This window comes from Eschrichtius robustus, chromosome 9 (genome assembly GCF_028021215.1).
Source record: "Eschrichtius robustus isolate mEscRob2 chromosome 9, mEscRob2.pri, whole genome shotgun sequence".
Lineage (NCBI taxonomy): Eukaryota > Metazoa > Chordata > Mammalia > Artiodactyla > Eschrichtiidae > Eschrichtius > Eschrichtius robustus.
The window spans coordinates 33387046-33404670 of NC_090832.1; the positions used below are offsets into that span (position 1 = coordinate 33387046).

General features: G+C 38.0%; 1 protein-coding gene across 3 annotated transcripts in view; it reads left to right on the plus strand.

The window, feature by feature from the left end:
* The window catches only part of ARHGAP18 (Rho GTPase activating protein 18), a 191471-nt gene that overhangs the window by 136401 nt on the left and 37445 nt on the right, over positions 1–17625 (plus strand). For all 3 annotated transcript variants that reach the window (XM_068551301.1, XM_068551298.1, XM_068551299.1), the window contains exons 3-5: positions 178–416; positions 4098–4161; positions 8530–8708. In XM_068551301.1, coding sequence (XP_068407402.1) covers positions 178–416; positions 4098–4161; positions 8530–8708 — 482 coding nt within the window. The remainder of the gene's footprint in view (positions 1–177; positions 417–4097; positions 4162–8529; positions 8709–17625) is intronic.

Genomic DNA, 17625 nt, shown 5'->3' on the forward strand with positions numbered 1-17625 from the left:
AATTTGATGTCTTTATGGCTGGAGTTTATGGCAGTTGTCCAAGTTTCAGATAATGATTCTTAGCACTGCGGTTTGGTTGTGATATAAGAGTTTCAGTAAGAGTTTTTAAACAGCTTAAGAAAATGTAAAAGTTCTCATATTTTGTGATTTAAATACCATTTTTCTCTGTTGTCTTAGAGGGAGAACTGGAAGAAGAGTGGCTTAAGGAGGCCGGTTTGTCCAATCTCTTTGGAGAGGCTGCTGGAGATCCCCAAGAAAGCATGGTGTTTTTATCAACACTGACCCGGACGCAGGCGGCAGCTGTTCAGAAACGAGTAGAGACTGTCTCCCAGACCTTGAGGAAAAAAAACAAACAGTACCAGGTTCCTGACGTCAGAGACATATTTGCTCAACAGAGAGGGTCAAAAGAAAGGGAGGTAGGTTTTCTTTTTTGATAAAGCAAAGGAATAATTGCTTAGAATCAATTGAACGCATCTAGTTTAATTCAGATCATTAAAAACTTAATGGGCATGTATATGCAAGGTGCGAAAGCTCCATGCTGGCCATGATCAAGAGGGACTTGATACCTGTCCTTCTAGAAGTTATACTGATGGGGCAGAAAATGAAACAAGTTACATTTCTCTGTGACAGTCTCTGCGTTAGGTGTCCTTGGAGCTTTAGGAATGGCCCCAACCCCCTAGACAATGTGACTGCTAATTGTTACTTACAGGAAAGTCAGAGGTAGAGGATTCTTCCTTCTATATTAACTCTTGTAGGAAAATTTGCTTTTTTTCTAGACTCATGTGGGGATGAATGGAAGTGGAATGTGAGGGAGCTAATTGTAGCTGAATTATAAAACAGGAACCCTGAACATGAAATAACTTCCCCTTTGCATCTAGCACCTAGCACGGTGCCTAGCACGTAGAAGATTTGAGTAGATATTTGCTAAGATGATGAGTTTATGAGTGGAAGCTGTTGGAGCCTGGTAGAGACTCTGGGGCTGATGGCTCTCAGGGAAGGCATGGTACAAGCAGGAGATCTGTATGGCGTGGAACAGCGCTGTTCAGTACGGCCAGTTGGTAGGCTGCTTGTGGCTTGTCCAGGAGGACCTCAAGAGCTTGCACAAAATGTAAATTAATATCATCTGCTCCTTCAACAAGAAAGTCTTGCTACAAAGAGAAAAAAAAAAAGGTCAGCTGAACTTAATGATGTCCTTAGGGTCAAAGTTGATCTACACTCTGGACTGTTCTCAGATGAGGTTGGAATAGGTCTGGTCTGGAAGACCCAGTTGGTTGGTTGGAGTGAGAACAAACAGAACGGATGTTGAACGATGATTGATTGCAGTGATAATAATAGCAGTTATATTTGCTGCTACCACTACTGAACACCTACTGTGCCGACTACTTTCCGTGCCATATCCCATTTCATCCTTAGAGCTGTCCTGTGAGTGAGGTATCATCGTTTCCATTCTAGACTTTAAGTCACTTGCTCAGTGGTCCTGTAGATAGTAAACCCAAATTTGTCAGACTCTAAATAAGTGCTTTTAACCACGATGCATCCTGCTACGTTTGGGTTTACATATATGATTCTGATATTAAGTAGTCTCAGTAAATACATGAGATGTATTTACACTGTAAATAAAGGGTAACAAAAATCTTTTTAAAAAATGAGGGACTAAATGGACTTATATTTAAGGTATCTTTCTGTCATATAGAGGTTTTTTGCTTTTTGTGGACATTTCATTCTTCCAAGAAATCCTTTATAGCTGCAGGTTCCTACTCTCTTTGCATGGTCAATTGTAGATCAAATCCAGTCCATTTTATAGGAGTTTTGGGGTGACTGGATTGCTCCAGGTAGGTCTCTGAGGCAGTTACGTGCTTGCATACCACCCATTCGTTATTTGGGACATCCACTGGGGTTGAAGGACTGGACTTGGTTTCTAGCTGGAGAAAAATGAATAGTAAGGAAATATAGTATTATGACATTTCCTTCCCAATTAAAGAGCCCTCCCTGAGGGAGTTAAGAGGAAACAAAAAGGGGGGAGGGGGCAGAGAGCTGAGCCTAAGCAAACCATATACTGTGGGATTCCTGCCAGTCTCTAAGAGGATGTTGCTACTCAATGCTTCAAGCAACATTTTCCAGCAAATTCTTGGTAATGTCTAAACCACATGGTTTGAGTTCAAGGTAATTGGTCAGTTGTATCATCTGATGGAGTCAATAAGAGAGAAATAGCACAAGTAAATTAAAATGAGGTTAACTTGCTTACACTTCATGCCTTTAATCGAAACACGGCCACCCATTAGAAATATGTCCCCCATCCCTCAAGCAAACATGGGCCAGCTATCTTTACTTGCAGTTCTTCTATTCTCAAATAAGTACAGTGGGCCCTCCATATCCCTGGGTTCTGCACCTGTGGATACGGAGGGCCGACTGTACGATGCCATTTTTTATAAGGGACTTGAGCATGCTCCAGTGTTGGTGTCTGCAAGGGCAGGGGTGGGGGGTGTCCTGGAACCAGTCTCTCACAGATACTGAGAGATGACTGTCCATATTCAACTTTTCCTTTTCAAATGCTTCCTCATGAAGCCCTTGCTGACACTGGGAAATATAATACAGAAATGAATACCATCTGCACTGTTATCTTCAATCGCTTAGGAAAACAATTCCAACCACATGCTCCAAAATATGTGTTCATATGTAAGATTAGAATTACTCACTGTGTGCCCTGTGCCATGGAGTGCTGGCCTTCTGCGGGCTCGTGGGTGGAGGGAGGAAGATGGTATTGCTCTGCCTGAGGGGGACTGAAGTAGTGCCACGACTCTCCTACCACTTCTGTGATTGGTAGTCGCTCTACACTGACCTGGGTACCTCTAATCTCTAAGTAGAGCACCTCTGTGTACCTGCCCCGGTGCTTCTCTAGACTCTTCTTGGACTGCAGGTGGAGAGGGGAGTTCTCCTCTGCTAACACCTGAGTTGAAGTATGTGGGGAGGGGACTACAAAGGCTATCTTCTTTTGTATAGAGATGAAAATCCAATGGATTGAGTATTTTAAAGACAGTTCATTCAAATAGACCTCTGTGTATGATTGACCTAGACTCCCCTTCCTGATTCCTGAATTCCTCCTGAAGCCTTACTTGGAAAGGAGGAAGTACGGCCTGGACACACTTACTGGTGAGAGGAGCCAGCCATGTTTTCCTGTGTCCATAAACCCTTGGAGGGCTGCATTTTTCAGGCGTCACTTCCCCAACCCCTCGAAAAAGGAGTTCCTTTGAATATCTAAGCTCTTATTACCTAGTTGGTAATTTAGTTTTAGTTGATCTCACATTTATTACTAGCTTTTTTAAAAAATATGAAGAATTCTATTTTATTACCTACATGCCAACTTATAATTTTATTTTATGACAGCGTTAGTGAGAGAGAATTCACCAAGTCGCCCACTTAAAGTTTACAATTCAGAGGTTTTTTGTGTAGTCACAGATTCGCAACCATCCTCACAATCCATTTTAGCACCTTTTCATCATCTCCAAAAGAAACCCCATACCCATTAGCAGTCATTCCTCATATTCCTCTCCTTACCCCTTAGGCAACCACTAATCTACTTTCCGTCTGTATGACTTTCCTATTCTGAAGATTTCGTAGAAATGAAATCACACAGTATGTGGTCCTTGTGACTGATTCCTTTGACTTAGTATAATGTTTTCAAGGTTCGTCCGTGTTGTAGCATGTACCTGTACTTTGTTTCCTTTTATTGCAGAATAATATTTCATTTTGTGGGTAGCTCACATTTTGTTTATCTACTCATCTGTTAATGGATATTGTTAACTTTTTGAGATCTTTTCTTTTCCCTTCAGTTAATAGCGGCATTCTTGATGGCAGGGACACTCTTGATGTTGCCCTTATTCCCCACAGGGCTTAGTAGTGTGTCTTACAAGTTGTGGGTGATCACATGTTTATTGGATGATTGCTTGTTGATTATACCTGTAGTCCTTTTTTTCTGTGATTGATATAATTCTGAGTGCATTTCTTGTACTCTGAAGGTTAGTAAGAGAGTTATTTTACAGTACCGTTTCTCTGGTTGTGAGGTGGAGATGACTAAATGGCCCATGTTCTATCTTTAGCCTCCAGATGGTAGAGAATCACAATCAGTCAGAACAGACGAAAACAAGTACCAAGGAAAAGATGGTAAGTTGGACCCCTTCTCTTGTATTTTCTCATTTATTAGTATAACAAACAGATAAAACCTTTTAAAACATTCGTCTTCAATTCTGGTAAGCAAATTCTACTCAAATACTCATATAAAGTACCCAAATAGGTAATTACATAAGACTGAGCATATAGTTGGCCTTTGATTTTTTTTAAATACTTGTCTATCTCTATCTGTTCTAACATCTCTGTACATAGTCAGTTTTCCCAAATGCTTACCATGTGCCAGGTACTATGCAGAGATATTTACCTAATTTAATATACTCAGGAACTCTATGTAGTAAATATTGTTCTTAACCCATCCTACAAATGAGAGAAGGGAGGTTTAGAGATGTAAAGTTACTTTCCCAAGGCCACACAGCTAGTAAGGGGAGCCAGTGAATTTGGAACCTCGTTTTCAGATCTGAAGTTCTTAGCTCATAAATGGATTGCTTTTCAGAAAGTTTAGAAAAACTTTTTTAAGTTAAGATTTTTTTGGGGGGGGGCATTGATTACAACTCTCCCTTTCATTCTTTTTTCTGTATCTGTTATTTCAGAAATGGATTAGAAATTCAAGGCATGGATGAAAATAAATAGTAAGACTTTATTAGTACTTACCAAGAAAGAATTTAAAGCTATTTCATGGATTTACAAAAAGGAAGAGTTTCTAAATTAAGGTCACAGATTTAATCCTCAGTGTGCTGTTACTTAAAAACTGTAGCAAAGGTTGTTGGTGGCTGCCTGAGTCCCGCTAGGGACTTTTGTTTTGTTTATGTCCTTAAGACCTGGCACCTGGAGTGTTCATGGCATTACTAGTGTTGTGTTTGGATTGGAAGTAGTGGAGGAAGAGTATCAGGTAGACTGTGAAGGCCTGGGAAGTGTTCCCAACCTTCCTATAAAAATCAAAGGTTAGTCCAAAATTACTGTATACGGGACATTTTGGAGTCTTGGAGCATCTAGTGTCTTTATCCTTCCTTCCATACTTTTCTCAGAACTTGTCTCCTGCACCCCTGCCTTAAAATATACACACACACACGTATGTGCATATATAAGTGTGTGCATGTGTGTGTATAGACACATACGTGCCTATTTATTTATGTCTATAAAAGCACTTGCTTTTTACTATTCTGTGGAGATTTCTTTAGTTACATGTTTTATATCAGAATGAAATTACTGGGTGTTTCCCTAAGCCAGTGTGCCAGTAGACACTGAAGTGGCAAGCAGGCTGGAAGAGCCAGTGCAGGCGGGCTAGAGAGCTGGGTCGTTAAGAGAGACAGATGAACCTTTTGTGCCAATATCAATATGCTTTGGGCTTTGGGGAAGAGCGACTGGCAATTGCTAAATGAATACTGAGGAAAACATTGTCCTTTCTTGGTGTTTTCCTCCTTTGCCAGAGATGGTGATGTAGGCTATATAAACAGAAGTTCTGGAAGACAAGTTCATTATAGCAGTCCCTTCCAGCCTAGCTTGTGGCAGCCGAGTGGAATGTGACAAACTTGCTGCCTGATTTACATCTGCTTTTGCTGGAATGCTATGAAGTGGGCATAGAGCCTCCAGTCAGAATAATAAGAGAATGTGTATAACGCCATCCAAGTCACTGAGTATTTACTACTGCACCTGTTCTGGGCAATGCCATGCTCTTTTGCTAGCCAGTGAATTAACCAGTGTTATGCAAACATTGAAAGGTTCTGAATGAAATGCATGGAAAATATTGTCTGGAGTTCAAAAGTGGAGCTCTTTCCATTTGAAATCTGTAAGTGTGAGCTACGTAGTCTATTTTAAATGTTTTCCCTACACTTAGGCTTTTATGCATGTTCAATCAAAGTTACTTACTCTAAATGGAAAATAAAATTTTAATGTTGCAAGCATTGTTGCATTTCAAATTAATTAATCTGAATTAACTAAATTTAATTAATTAAATAAATTAATTAAATTGATTTCAAATTAATTAATACTGCTAAGTATCAATCTTAACTTTTCATCAAATTATACAGCTCTGTGTATATGAAAGGCCAGTGTTTAATACATACATTTAGAAATACTAATAATGCCCAAATAATTTTTAAAACTTTCGTGTTATGTATATTTTCTTTTCCGAGTTCCAAGGAGGAGGGGAAATTATTTTTTAAAATAAAGATATGGATTATTTTGGACAATTGAAAACCTTTGAGTTTTGTAAAATATTTGTAACTTAGTGCTATTGTCCACTTAAAAAACCGAAGGAGAAGAGATTACATAAATTATATTATTTACACTTTTGGGCTTTAAGAGCCAAAAGGTTTATCTCAGCATTCTCTGTTAACGTTTCTCTTTGAGAGTAGATAATTGATTCATAGATACTTTTAGTAATCAGTTAACTATCTATTTCTTTTAGCTGTGCTCCTTTATCGCCCCTGAAACTGTTTTTCCTGCTATCTGCCTTAATTGGAGTTACCATTTGATCCTTAAGCCTTTTCTATATTGTGTTTTTTATTTTTGCCAATTTTTGGAGGAAATTCATATGTTTTAAATGTATTCTAACTTAATTATAATTCTTCTCCCCAGTTTTGAGTTCGGCACAGAACGTTTGTTTGTGTGTGTGGGGAGGTGGTGTTTATTGTAGCTCTGACACGGGGCTGTTAAGGAGAAAAGGGAGTCGTTTTAACATTCTTGTCCATAAACACTCAGCTTTTAGAAAGGTAGCTTCTAATTTAAGAAAGTGGCTAATCAGTTTTTTCCTCTTAGAATGGTTTCCTAGGAAACCAACATACATATTCACAGTAAAACATAAAGCAGTGTAAACCAGTGGGAATATAAAACTCAAATTGTGCTTTGACATTTAAGTTAATACTTTAAAAATTAATTGGAGAGAGGTCTAGTTATCCTAATTAAAAAAAAAAAATTGTCACAGGCTGTTGGAAAAGCATAATGTGGCATAGATGGCAGCAGATAAATACAATCAAAGAGCTTTAAATTTTCTCTTATTTTCGGAATTCACATGGGTCCATTTTTACTTACTTTCTTAACTGTGAGATGTGACCAGGGCCAGCTATGTAATTTGCAAGGCCCAGTGAAAACTGAAAATGTAGGGTTTCTTGTTCAAATTGCGAGACGGCAACCGTAGAGCATTAAACCCAGCTTGGGGACCCGCCGAGCACTACCCAAGTCCTACAACCACGAAGCCCGCACTGCTTATTGAATGAGAGTGAAAAAAGGCTAGATTTAGATTTATCCGTATTTTCTTTTGAGTAAAACAATTTTTGTGTGTTTTTGATTTAAATGGCTATAAATATAGAAAATATATAGAAGATAATACAAATACATTTTCTGAAGGCATCAGACTTCTAATAATATATGTGTATATGACATATTTATTAAATTTTAAAATTAACTTTACCCTCCATCACCTTGCTGTGTTAGTATATAAGCATTTGAATGTACTATGTAAGCTTACTGATATAATCCAGAGCTGCCCACCATGAATTAAAGGTCTGCAATGAGAAAATAACAGTAATCCTGTCATTGATTCCAGGTTTTTTTCTAGTGTGAGTTGTGTTAAAAACCAAAAACTTATCAAATAGCCAAATTTGGAAGTATGTTCTTCCAAGCTTAAAGCTGACGTTTTCAGCAAAGAAGTTTTCAGGTGTTCATTTTTTTCCTGGAGGATTAACAACAAACAAACCAAGAAAAAAATGTTAAATTTATTATAAACTGTTGATGTAAATACATGGAACTTATTTCACTAGATTTATAGTTGTAAGGGAGCTGTTATAATCTTTGTAATAATCTGGTGCAAAACCTGTTGGTTCTGGTACCAGGTACCTCCAGACCTGACTCCCACAGTGCACATTGTCGGTGCTAACTTTTGTTTTGGAATTTTTACTATGATAGGTAGGTAACATTCCAGAAAGGACATGCAGGGCATGGAAGAAATCTTTTTCAGGAAATCTGTTCCACTGTGAGGAAATTAAATGGAATATCATAGTTTTAAGAGAGAGTAAAACTAACCTCCTTCTCTTCTTTTTTTTGCTTTTACTCTCCCAGTATAAAATAAAGCAATGATTAAGTCTACTAAATTTTTGTGAGGTTTTTCATTCAGAGCTTGAGATCACCCATCAGTGTTTTGGAACTGGACTCAGTCTAAGAATTGTGACCTCAGAGAAAGATTCCACAATTCAACTCTGGCTTTCTAGTCACCACCTTCCCTCCTCTATGCCCCCATGCACCATTGGTAGAATTCCTTGAGTATACTTTTTACTATTAAAATAACTGTTAATTATTGCTTATAGTAAATAGTAGTTTTCCCAAAGGTTTAGATAGTTGATGTATTAGAAGTTAAAAAAAGAAGTAGCCAAAGCACATGAATTGAATCTTTTGTCTTTTTCCCAGATCAGGCATCTAGCCTAGTTGTTGGCGAAAAGGAGCTGACCCCACTGGTGCCTGAAGAGGCACCTGCCTCTGAAACAGACATCAACCTGGAGGTATCGTTTGCAGAGCAAGCTGTCAATCAGAAAGAGAGCTCCAGAGAGAAAATCCAGAGGAGCAAAGGGGACGACGCCCTGTTACCTGTACGTAATACATTATTCAGATGTCATTATCAGAGTATATTTTTCATCAGCTTTTTATTTGGAAAATTTTAGGTCCTTAGAAAAGTTGAAAGAATAGTATAGCATACACTCCTACAGCCTTCCCGTAGATCCATTTAACACAGTACAACCTTTACTTTCTTTCTACATATATCTATCTATGTATAGGTTATACTATAGACATATGCTCACATTTTTTTTTTTTTTTAGCCTAACAAGGGCATACAAAACAAAACACAGTTATAATGCTTAAGAAATTGAACATTAAAACAATAATTATATTTTAATCTATGATCATATTAAAATGTTCCCAATTGTCACAATATTGTCCTTAATATCAATAGCTTCTCCCTTACTCCCGCCTGGGATTCAAACGAGGGTCATGTGTTGCATTTAATGTCATATTTTTTTGGTTTCTTAAATCTAGATCAGATCCCTTGATTTTTCTTTAATATTTTGAAGAGTCCAAATCAAATTTCTGATTTTGTCTGTTCTTGGTGACTGAATTCACATTAAACATTTTTGGTCACACCACTGCCTAGATGATGTTTATGCCTCTCATTGCATCATCAGAAGAGGGGCATGACATCAGATGGTCTCTTTACTGAAGATGGAATTTTGACCACTTGGTTAAGGAGACGTTCACCGGATCTCCCCATCATAAAGATACCTTTTCCTATGTACAATTAATACTAATTTGTGATCCTTGAGACCGAGGGGAATATCCTATCTGTCAGTAATAACCTACCACCCAGTGGCTTCACCATGCATTTGTAATCCTTGCCTGAAACAATAATTAGACTAGTGTTTGAGAAATGGTGATTTTCTCATTCTATTATTTCTTCTATATTGATTGGCTGGCAATCTTCCATAATAGTGCTTTTCCTCCCTTTTCTCTTTCGGTTTTTGAATATCACTATTCAAAAACTTCCTTTTTTTAATTCAGTGTTTTATAACTCATTATTGTTTTTCTTTGACATTTAAATTTACCCAGATTTGACAAAAGGGGGCCCTTCAAGCTGGTTCCTATGCCATTTTAACATGTCCTCATTCTTTTACTCCTTTGCTTTCTAGTACAAGATGTTCCAGGCTCACCTTGTACTTTTCTCCCCTCAGATTAGAAGGAATCTATTTCTTCAAGTAGTCCTTGTTTTTTCGGTAGCAGATTGTATTTAGAAACCAACCTGTGTGTACTGAGTGTTCTCATTGCTACCGAATGTCTTATATTTTTAAAAAATACATTTACTGGTACAGATGAACCGGTTTGCAGGGCAGAAATTGAGACACAGATGTAGAGAACAAACGTATGGACACCACGGGGGGAAAGCGGTGGGGGAGGGGGTGGTGGTGGGATGAACTGGGCGATTGGGATTGACATGTATACACTGATGTGTATAAAATGGATGACTAATAAGAAAAAAAAAATACATTTACTTACTTTGTAGGATCTCACCACACAAAAGTTAAAAAGCATAGTATAATGAACTCCCCAGTACTCACCACCTAGCCCCAACATTCATTTTCCCATGACTAGTCCTGTCCTATACATACCCCCATCCAGTTCCCTACTCTGTGTTATTTTGAAACACATCTCTGAATTATATTTTGCCATCTATAAATATTTCAGTATGTGTTTCAAAAAGATAAAGAGGGTTTTTTAAAAAACACATATCCAGGGCTTCCCTGGTGGCTCAGTGGTTAAGAATTCGCCTGCAAATGCAGGGGACACGGGTTCGAGCCCTGGTCCGGGAAGACGCCACATGACGCGGAGCAACTAAGCTCGTGCGCCACAACTACTGAGCCTGTGCTCTGGAGCCCGCGAACCACAGCTGCTGAGCCTGCGAGCCACAACTACTGAGCCTGTGTGCCACAACTACCGAAGCCCGTGCGCCTAGAGCCCGTGCTCCTCAACAAGAGAAGCCACCGCAATGAGAAGCCCGTGCACCGCAACGAAGAGTAGCCCCCGCTCGCCGCAACTAGAGAAAGCCTGTGTGCAGCAACAAAGACCCAACACAGCCAAAAATAAATAAATAAAATAAATGAAAAAAAACCCACAAAGAAATACATGTCCATATTACTATTATTGTACCTTAAAAATTGCTAATATTTCTTAATTTCAAATATCTAATCAGTGTTCAAATTTCAAATTGAATCACAAATTTCATGATTTTTTTTTTTTTTTTTTTACAGTTTGTTTGAATCAGGATCCAGATAAGGTTCATACATTGCAGTTGGTTGATAATGCCTTTCAAGGCTCGTAATCCCTTCCTCCCTCCCTCCTTCTGTCTCTGTGTGTGACTTTCTCTTTCTCTGCCTCCTTCCCTTCCCTCTCTCCCTTATTTCATTACTCTCCCTCTTTTTCCTTATCCTTTCTTCCATTCCTCCCTTTCTCCCTCCCTCAAAATTTGTTTGTTGAAGAAGCCTGGTTATTAAGTTTCTTGTTCTGTCCCCATGTTCTTCTGCTTCTTGTAAATTGGTTGACTCTAGATTGATCAGACTCAGGCTCATTTTTTGGTCAAGGCTACTTCATATGTGATCATGTATCAAGAGATTAAAAATATCTGCTTGTCTTTCTCTTTTGTGAAATTAGCAGCTGCTGCTGATCAATGCTTGGATCCATTTGTTTATTAATGGTTACAAAATGATGTTCTAATTTCGTTTTTTCCTTTATTAATTTGAATACTTCTATTAAGAAAAATGTTCTCAAATGGGTTACTTCCTACTTTCATTTACCAGTTTTCAATTTTTTTTTTCTTGTTCCTTAGCATCTTTCATTAGTGACCAATTAGTGTTGTTTTAATTTTCTTATAAAAATAGTTTCTTAACTCATGGATGTAGACATATATGACATGACCCTAGAGAAAATTTCTCATATGTTTCTGGTATATTTTCTGCTTCAGACCTAGAATTGTCTATTTCTGCAAGAAACTCTGATTCCATTTAGTAGAAATATACTTTTGTGACTATGTTCAGGACACTAGGAATGTTCCTTTCTCTGAGTTGGTCATTGCTTAAAGCCTTTTCAGAGGACAGAAGTACATCTGTGTCTTCTTTCTTCCATGCTGAGAATAGTGGTTTTCAGGATACAGCAGATAATATAATTAGAATATCACATAATTATTTATGTGTTTTATCCTCTGTTAATGCACAGCATATCAACAATGTGATTACTAAAAAACAGTTTAAACTTGTTTTTCTTTTCCTCAGTTGGTTGTATCCTTGGGGTACATCCCAAAAGGACTGTAATAATCAAATTACTCTGCTTTAGGTTGTTTGGGATAGTGATTCTTCATATGGTTATGCCACCAACTGCATACCTGGTTGGGTTAATTAGTTTCATTTCATATTCAATGTTTAGGGATTGCTGTTTTGAAACTTAATTTTATTTTGTAAACATGTAAATTATTTAAGTGGTCCAAAAGTCAGAATTAAAAACAAGGTGTATAAGAAGTCTCACTTCTGTACTTGAGCCGTCACCCTCTTCTCTCCCAGCCCTTTACAGGTAAATTTACCTTACAGGTAAATTTCTTTTAATTTTATTATGGTTTATCCTTCCATTCTTAGATAAATGGTAGCCCACTATACACACTTGATTATTTATTTATTTATATTTGACTTAGCCATATGTCTTGGAGATCACTCCATAGTAGTAGAGAGAAATATTTCTTATTCTTTTTTATTTATACGTTGTACCCTGTTGTGAGGATGTATCACAATTTATTTAACCAGCCACCTGGTGGTGGACATCTGGGTTGCTTCCAGGCTTTATCATATATTTTTAAGAATCTATTTTTACGCCTAGTGGGAAAAGTAAAGGAGTATGCATGCATCATGTGGCCTAAAGAGATGATCCAGGCTCCAGACCATCCTTAGCAAAAGTATCTTTTAAAAGTGATGGTCTTCTATATCTCAACAGATGGAAGGGGGTTGAAGTGAAGGATGGTAGAGTCTAATTAAACAAGATGAAGACTTTGTTGACTTCTAAGTTGTTGATTCAAACAGTGGAATAAACTAGGAATTTAGTTCAGAAACTTAAAGACAAAACTTCCTCTCTCATTTTATTCTCTAACAAACTGATTTTTGCTCACCTACTTTCTAGATTTTATTCACGTTGTGCCCCAAGCTTAAAATGACCTTCCCGTTTCTACCCCTCTGTTGTTCCGTGTTTATCAAGGAAGCCTTATCCCATCCTTTGGGGTCTAGCTCAGTATGTAGCTTTACTGTTAGCGCTTTCCTGTTTGTGAACTTACATTAGATAAAATTTATAAAATCATTCTTTAAACTGTCAAGATGCCATGCTTTTGATAATTATTGTCAATGTATCCATGTATTTATTTGTTTGTTTTAATTTTTTTTTAATTTAATTTTTATTTATTTATTTTTGGCTGTGTTGGGTCTTCGCTGCTGTGCGCGGGCTTTCTCTAGTTGTGGCAAGCGGGGGCTACCCTTCGTTGTGGTGTGCAGGCTTCTCATTGCGGTGGCTTCTCTTGTTGCGGAGCACAGGCTCTAGGCGTGCCGGCTTTAGTAGTTGTGGCACACCGGCTCAGTAGTTGTGGTGCACGGGCTTAGTTGCTCCGCGGCATGTGGGATCTTCCCGGACCAGGGCTTGAACCCCATGTCCCTTGCATTGGCAGGCGGATTCTTAACCACTGCACCACCAGGCAAGCCCCTCCATGTATTTATTTATGCGTATATGCTTCAGTTCATCTATACAACCATTTATTTATTTGTATGTCTTCTAGAAGGCATGCACGTACTGTAAGCTTTCTACAGGTCATCAGCATGATTGGTGAAGTAAATACTTATATTCGTCACTCTGAGGTGAGAGTCTAAGCAGATAAAACCTCAAATTCCATTTCTACTCCATGCTCTCCTGCTTCTGTAAATAAGCAATAGGCTTTATGTAATACATTGTTCTCTGTTGACCTCATTTTACATTCATTTCCTTTTTCTTATGGCATTGAGCAGTCTTTGTTAATTCTTTATGATCTCTCACAGCAGATTCAAATTTCTCCTCTTAAATTTGGAGATCAGGTTTTATAACCTTTAATGTGTGTTAAGATGAAAATTTAGCTGTTACTTATTGTGTTTTGTGTACCCATGATATCTTAGAAAGTATGCTCTGTAATTATTTCATTCATTTATCAAGTGATCTCTATGAGGTAGATATTATGATTCTTTTTCATACAAAAAAACAGGTTAGAGTGATTACATGGCATGCTAAGGCTTGGCTTCAGTGACTAAGCTTTTGAAGCTGGAGTTTTTTCTGGAAGATCATGGTGACATGTGCCCGCAAGGTATATGTGCATTTAATTTAGGTGTGAATTTAAGTGTTGTATTGGTGCTACTGACAACTTCTTCAGGATAGCTTGGGATGTTATACAAATAAGATTCTGGTTTGTTGAGTCCTTCATATACAATAGAAATTTAATAGCACTCCTTTATCCTATCTTGGGAGACTAAAAACAGTAAGGCTTTATTTAGCAATTTTTAAGATCATAGCTTTGAAATGATAACTATGGTGAAGCCTGTATTCTAGATGCATGCCTATATTTTCTTAAGTCTTTATTTAGTGTCTTTTGGATTCTTACTGAATTATGTTTAATTCAAGTAAATTTATGTTTTATGGCAACTTTGGTTGTCTGGTAACAAAGCTCAGTGCATACTGAAGGCTAAAAACTTGCATGGAGGCTCAAGTTGGGAGTTTGTTAGAAAATGGAACATCTCTGGAGGAAGCAGAAGGACAGTAAAAGAAATGTTAGTTCGGGATAGGGTGAGGAGACTGAAAACCGAAGGCAGACACACACTTGTACACAATGCAAAAATAGGTGTATAGGATCATGATCCCAAGTTGTCATGAAAAGTTTAAATTATAATTTTTGTTCTCCATTTAAAAAAATAAAGAAATTTTAAAAACTGTAAGTTTGAAGTTTTCTAAAACTTCATTTATCTAGAAAAGTATTCATTCCCTAGGATGACAATGACTGAAACACTGTAATAAAATCACATTTTTACACATGGAAGAATCTTAGATAAGAAATGAATTTCCTAGCAGATGATAAGAAGTCATCTGTGGAAATTGACCAAGTAAGAGGAGATTCTCTTGCTTTCTGAATTGAAGCTAGAGTGACTTGATGAGTGAAAAAAGTCAAGTCCGTCATTACTGATCAAGTGTCTAACGGGCCTCTCATACCTCAAGGCCTACAGAAGAGGGGTGCAGCCTGGGTGAGCTGCCTGATTAATTTATGGTAATGCATGGGAGCCAAGGACCTTATATTTTTTGAAAACTTTTATTTCATTCCTTTTTTAAAGCACATTTTTCAAAAGGTGAAGAGCTTTTCTTTTGCTGAAGTCGCATTGCCTTCTCTCAGCCAACGAACTGAACCATCCAGTCTATTAACTCAACAAAAACGACGTGAAACTTCATAAATATTTAAAGCTGCTGCTATGAATTAAACATTGGGATAAAGAACTAACTCCTTTCATTAAGCACAATGTTAAATAAATAAATAAATAAATAAAGCTCTTGACATATTGCTAGGTAAATCCAATGTTTGAACTAATAATATTTCAGGTTTCTTTACACATTTACTTTGGGTAATGCTTTAAATAATTATATTACGTGTATTTGGTTTATTACAACAAAAGCAACTGATTTTAATGAAACATTTAGGGCTTTTTTAAAATTAATAAATGGTTGGTAAATGGGATTGGTTCAGCCCTTCAGAAAACAAAGCAATTAGCAGAACTCTGGGGCCAGGCGAGAAAAAAATGGGAAGAGTTTTGTGTGATTTTACAAGTGAAGCTCAGTACAAATCACAAAAAATTGGGGACGCATCAAGTCAGTAACCCTGTACCTCACTGAGCTTGATTCTGTGCTTTGCTCCCGGTCTGGTGCGTGTCTTCATTCATTGAATACACTGGGACAGAACACCCGCAGTGTGTCGGGACTGTGGTATAGCAGGGATACAGAGGTGATTAAGACATGGCTCCTGTCCTTGCGGGGTTCACAGTCCTACATCGACACTGATCAACCTAGATTCCTCCCTGCCTGCTGTGGGGGGCAGGGAAAATGGAGCAGAGCAGAATGGCCACTGAATTTAGGATTTAGAAGGTCTGAATTTGCCTTCTTCTATCACTGGCTATTTGGGCATTTTTAGTCTCTTAAGGAACATCAGTTTCCCACCCTAGAATATGCTGTAATAATTTTTATCCTGTTGGAACTTTTGCAGAATGGAGTGACAAACCATTTATCAAAGATGAGTAGTATTTTTGTCTTACCTTGCAGTAATAGTTAAAAGTCAAAACTGTGATATCTGGCTGCACGTTCTCGTTCTCAACCCCTATGCACTGTACCATTAATGCTGGAAATTTTGCTGGAAATTCACTTTGGCTGCATATTAATGATAGCTACTGCTGTTCTTTTAATATTCTCGTAGGGAAAAATGTATTACAAAACGTTAAGAAGGATTTCTTTTCTCCTATAGTGGACTCTCTTGAGACTATAGCAGATTCCAAAGAAGGTTCTGTAGGAGGTTCTGTGGAGAACTATAGAAGATTCTCTCTTGGAGCTGAGTTTGCTTGAAAGGAATTAGCTGCTCATCTGCCAAAAGCTGTAGGTTTTAGGAAATGCTCTAGGACAGTGACACTCAAACATTTTGGTCCTATAACCCCTTTAGGCTCTTAAAAATTATTGAGGACCTCAAGAGGCTTTTGTCTTATCAGTCAGGAAGGATGTTGGTGTTGAGGAGAATAACTACCACAGCTTCCAGTGCTCTGATGAAACCTCAGACGCATGGCCTTCTGGCCAAGAATCTGTGATTTCATACTGTTGGAGCATTCGCTGTCTCCCTGGGGACTGCAGCTGTCTGTGTTTGCTCTGGTTGACCCAAGAAAGAAGGCATACACAGATTTCTACGGAAGCTATGATCCCATGGAAGATTTTGAGGAGACGAAGAAGGCTGGTACAAAGTGATTTTGGAATGTAAAGAATTTCTTTGGATTGAGTTCCATGGAAGTTGGTCACTGACCTGTGTTCCTGAGCTATGAAACATGAATAAGTAGGCTAAGGAAAAGTTTCTTTTGATAAATAATTAAAAATACTGTGTATGTGAGGGGGGGAGAGCTTTTCTTTATGTCAGTTATACCTATGGATATTTACCATATTAGAAATTAAAATTGAAAAAATTTTAAACTATTAACCCATTTAAAATATATTAGTATTATGGTGAACATAAATAACATTTTAATGCAAAATAGGCATATTTTCTAAAACAAATTATTAAGAAGTGTGCCATGGTTTTTCATTTTAGCAACTCTCTAATGTCTGGCTTGAGTTGACGTTAGTTGGATTCTCATATCTACTTTTTTTTTTTTAAATGAAAGCTTCTTTCTTTCTTTCTTTCTTTCTTTCTTTATTTTTGGCTGTGTTGGGTCTTCGTTTCTGTGCGAGGGCTTTCTCTAGTTGCAGCAAGTGGGGGCCACTCTTCATCGCGGTGCGCGGGCCTCTCACTGTCGCGGCCTCTCTTGTTGCGGAGCACAAGCTCCAGACGCGCAGGCTCAGTAGTTGTGGCTCACGGGCCTAGTTGCTCTGTGGCATGTGGGATCTTCCCAGACCAGGGCTCGAACCCGTGTTGCCTGCATTGGCAGGCAGACTCTCAACCACTGTGCCACCAGGGAAGCCCCTCATATCTATTTCTGCGTTCAGTCTGTTGGCAATAACATGTCTTGTAAAAACTCTGGAAAACTCCACTGTACATCATAAGAGAATGAGAGTGAAAAAGGCAAATAATGTCTTAGTATTAATTATTAAAATAGTGTTGACCTCTTAGACTCCTTGAAAAAAGTGTTGGGCACCTCTCTGGCTCCCTGGAGCACACCTTGAGAACTGCTACTTTAG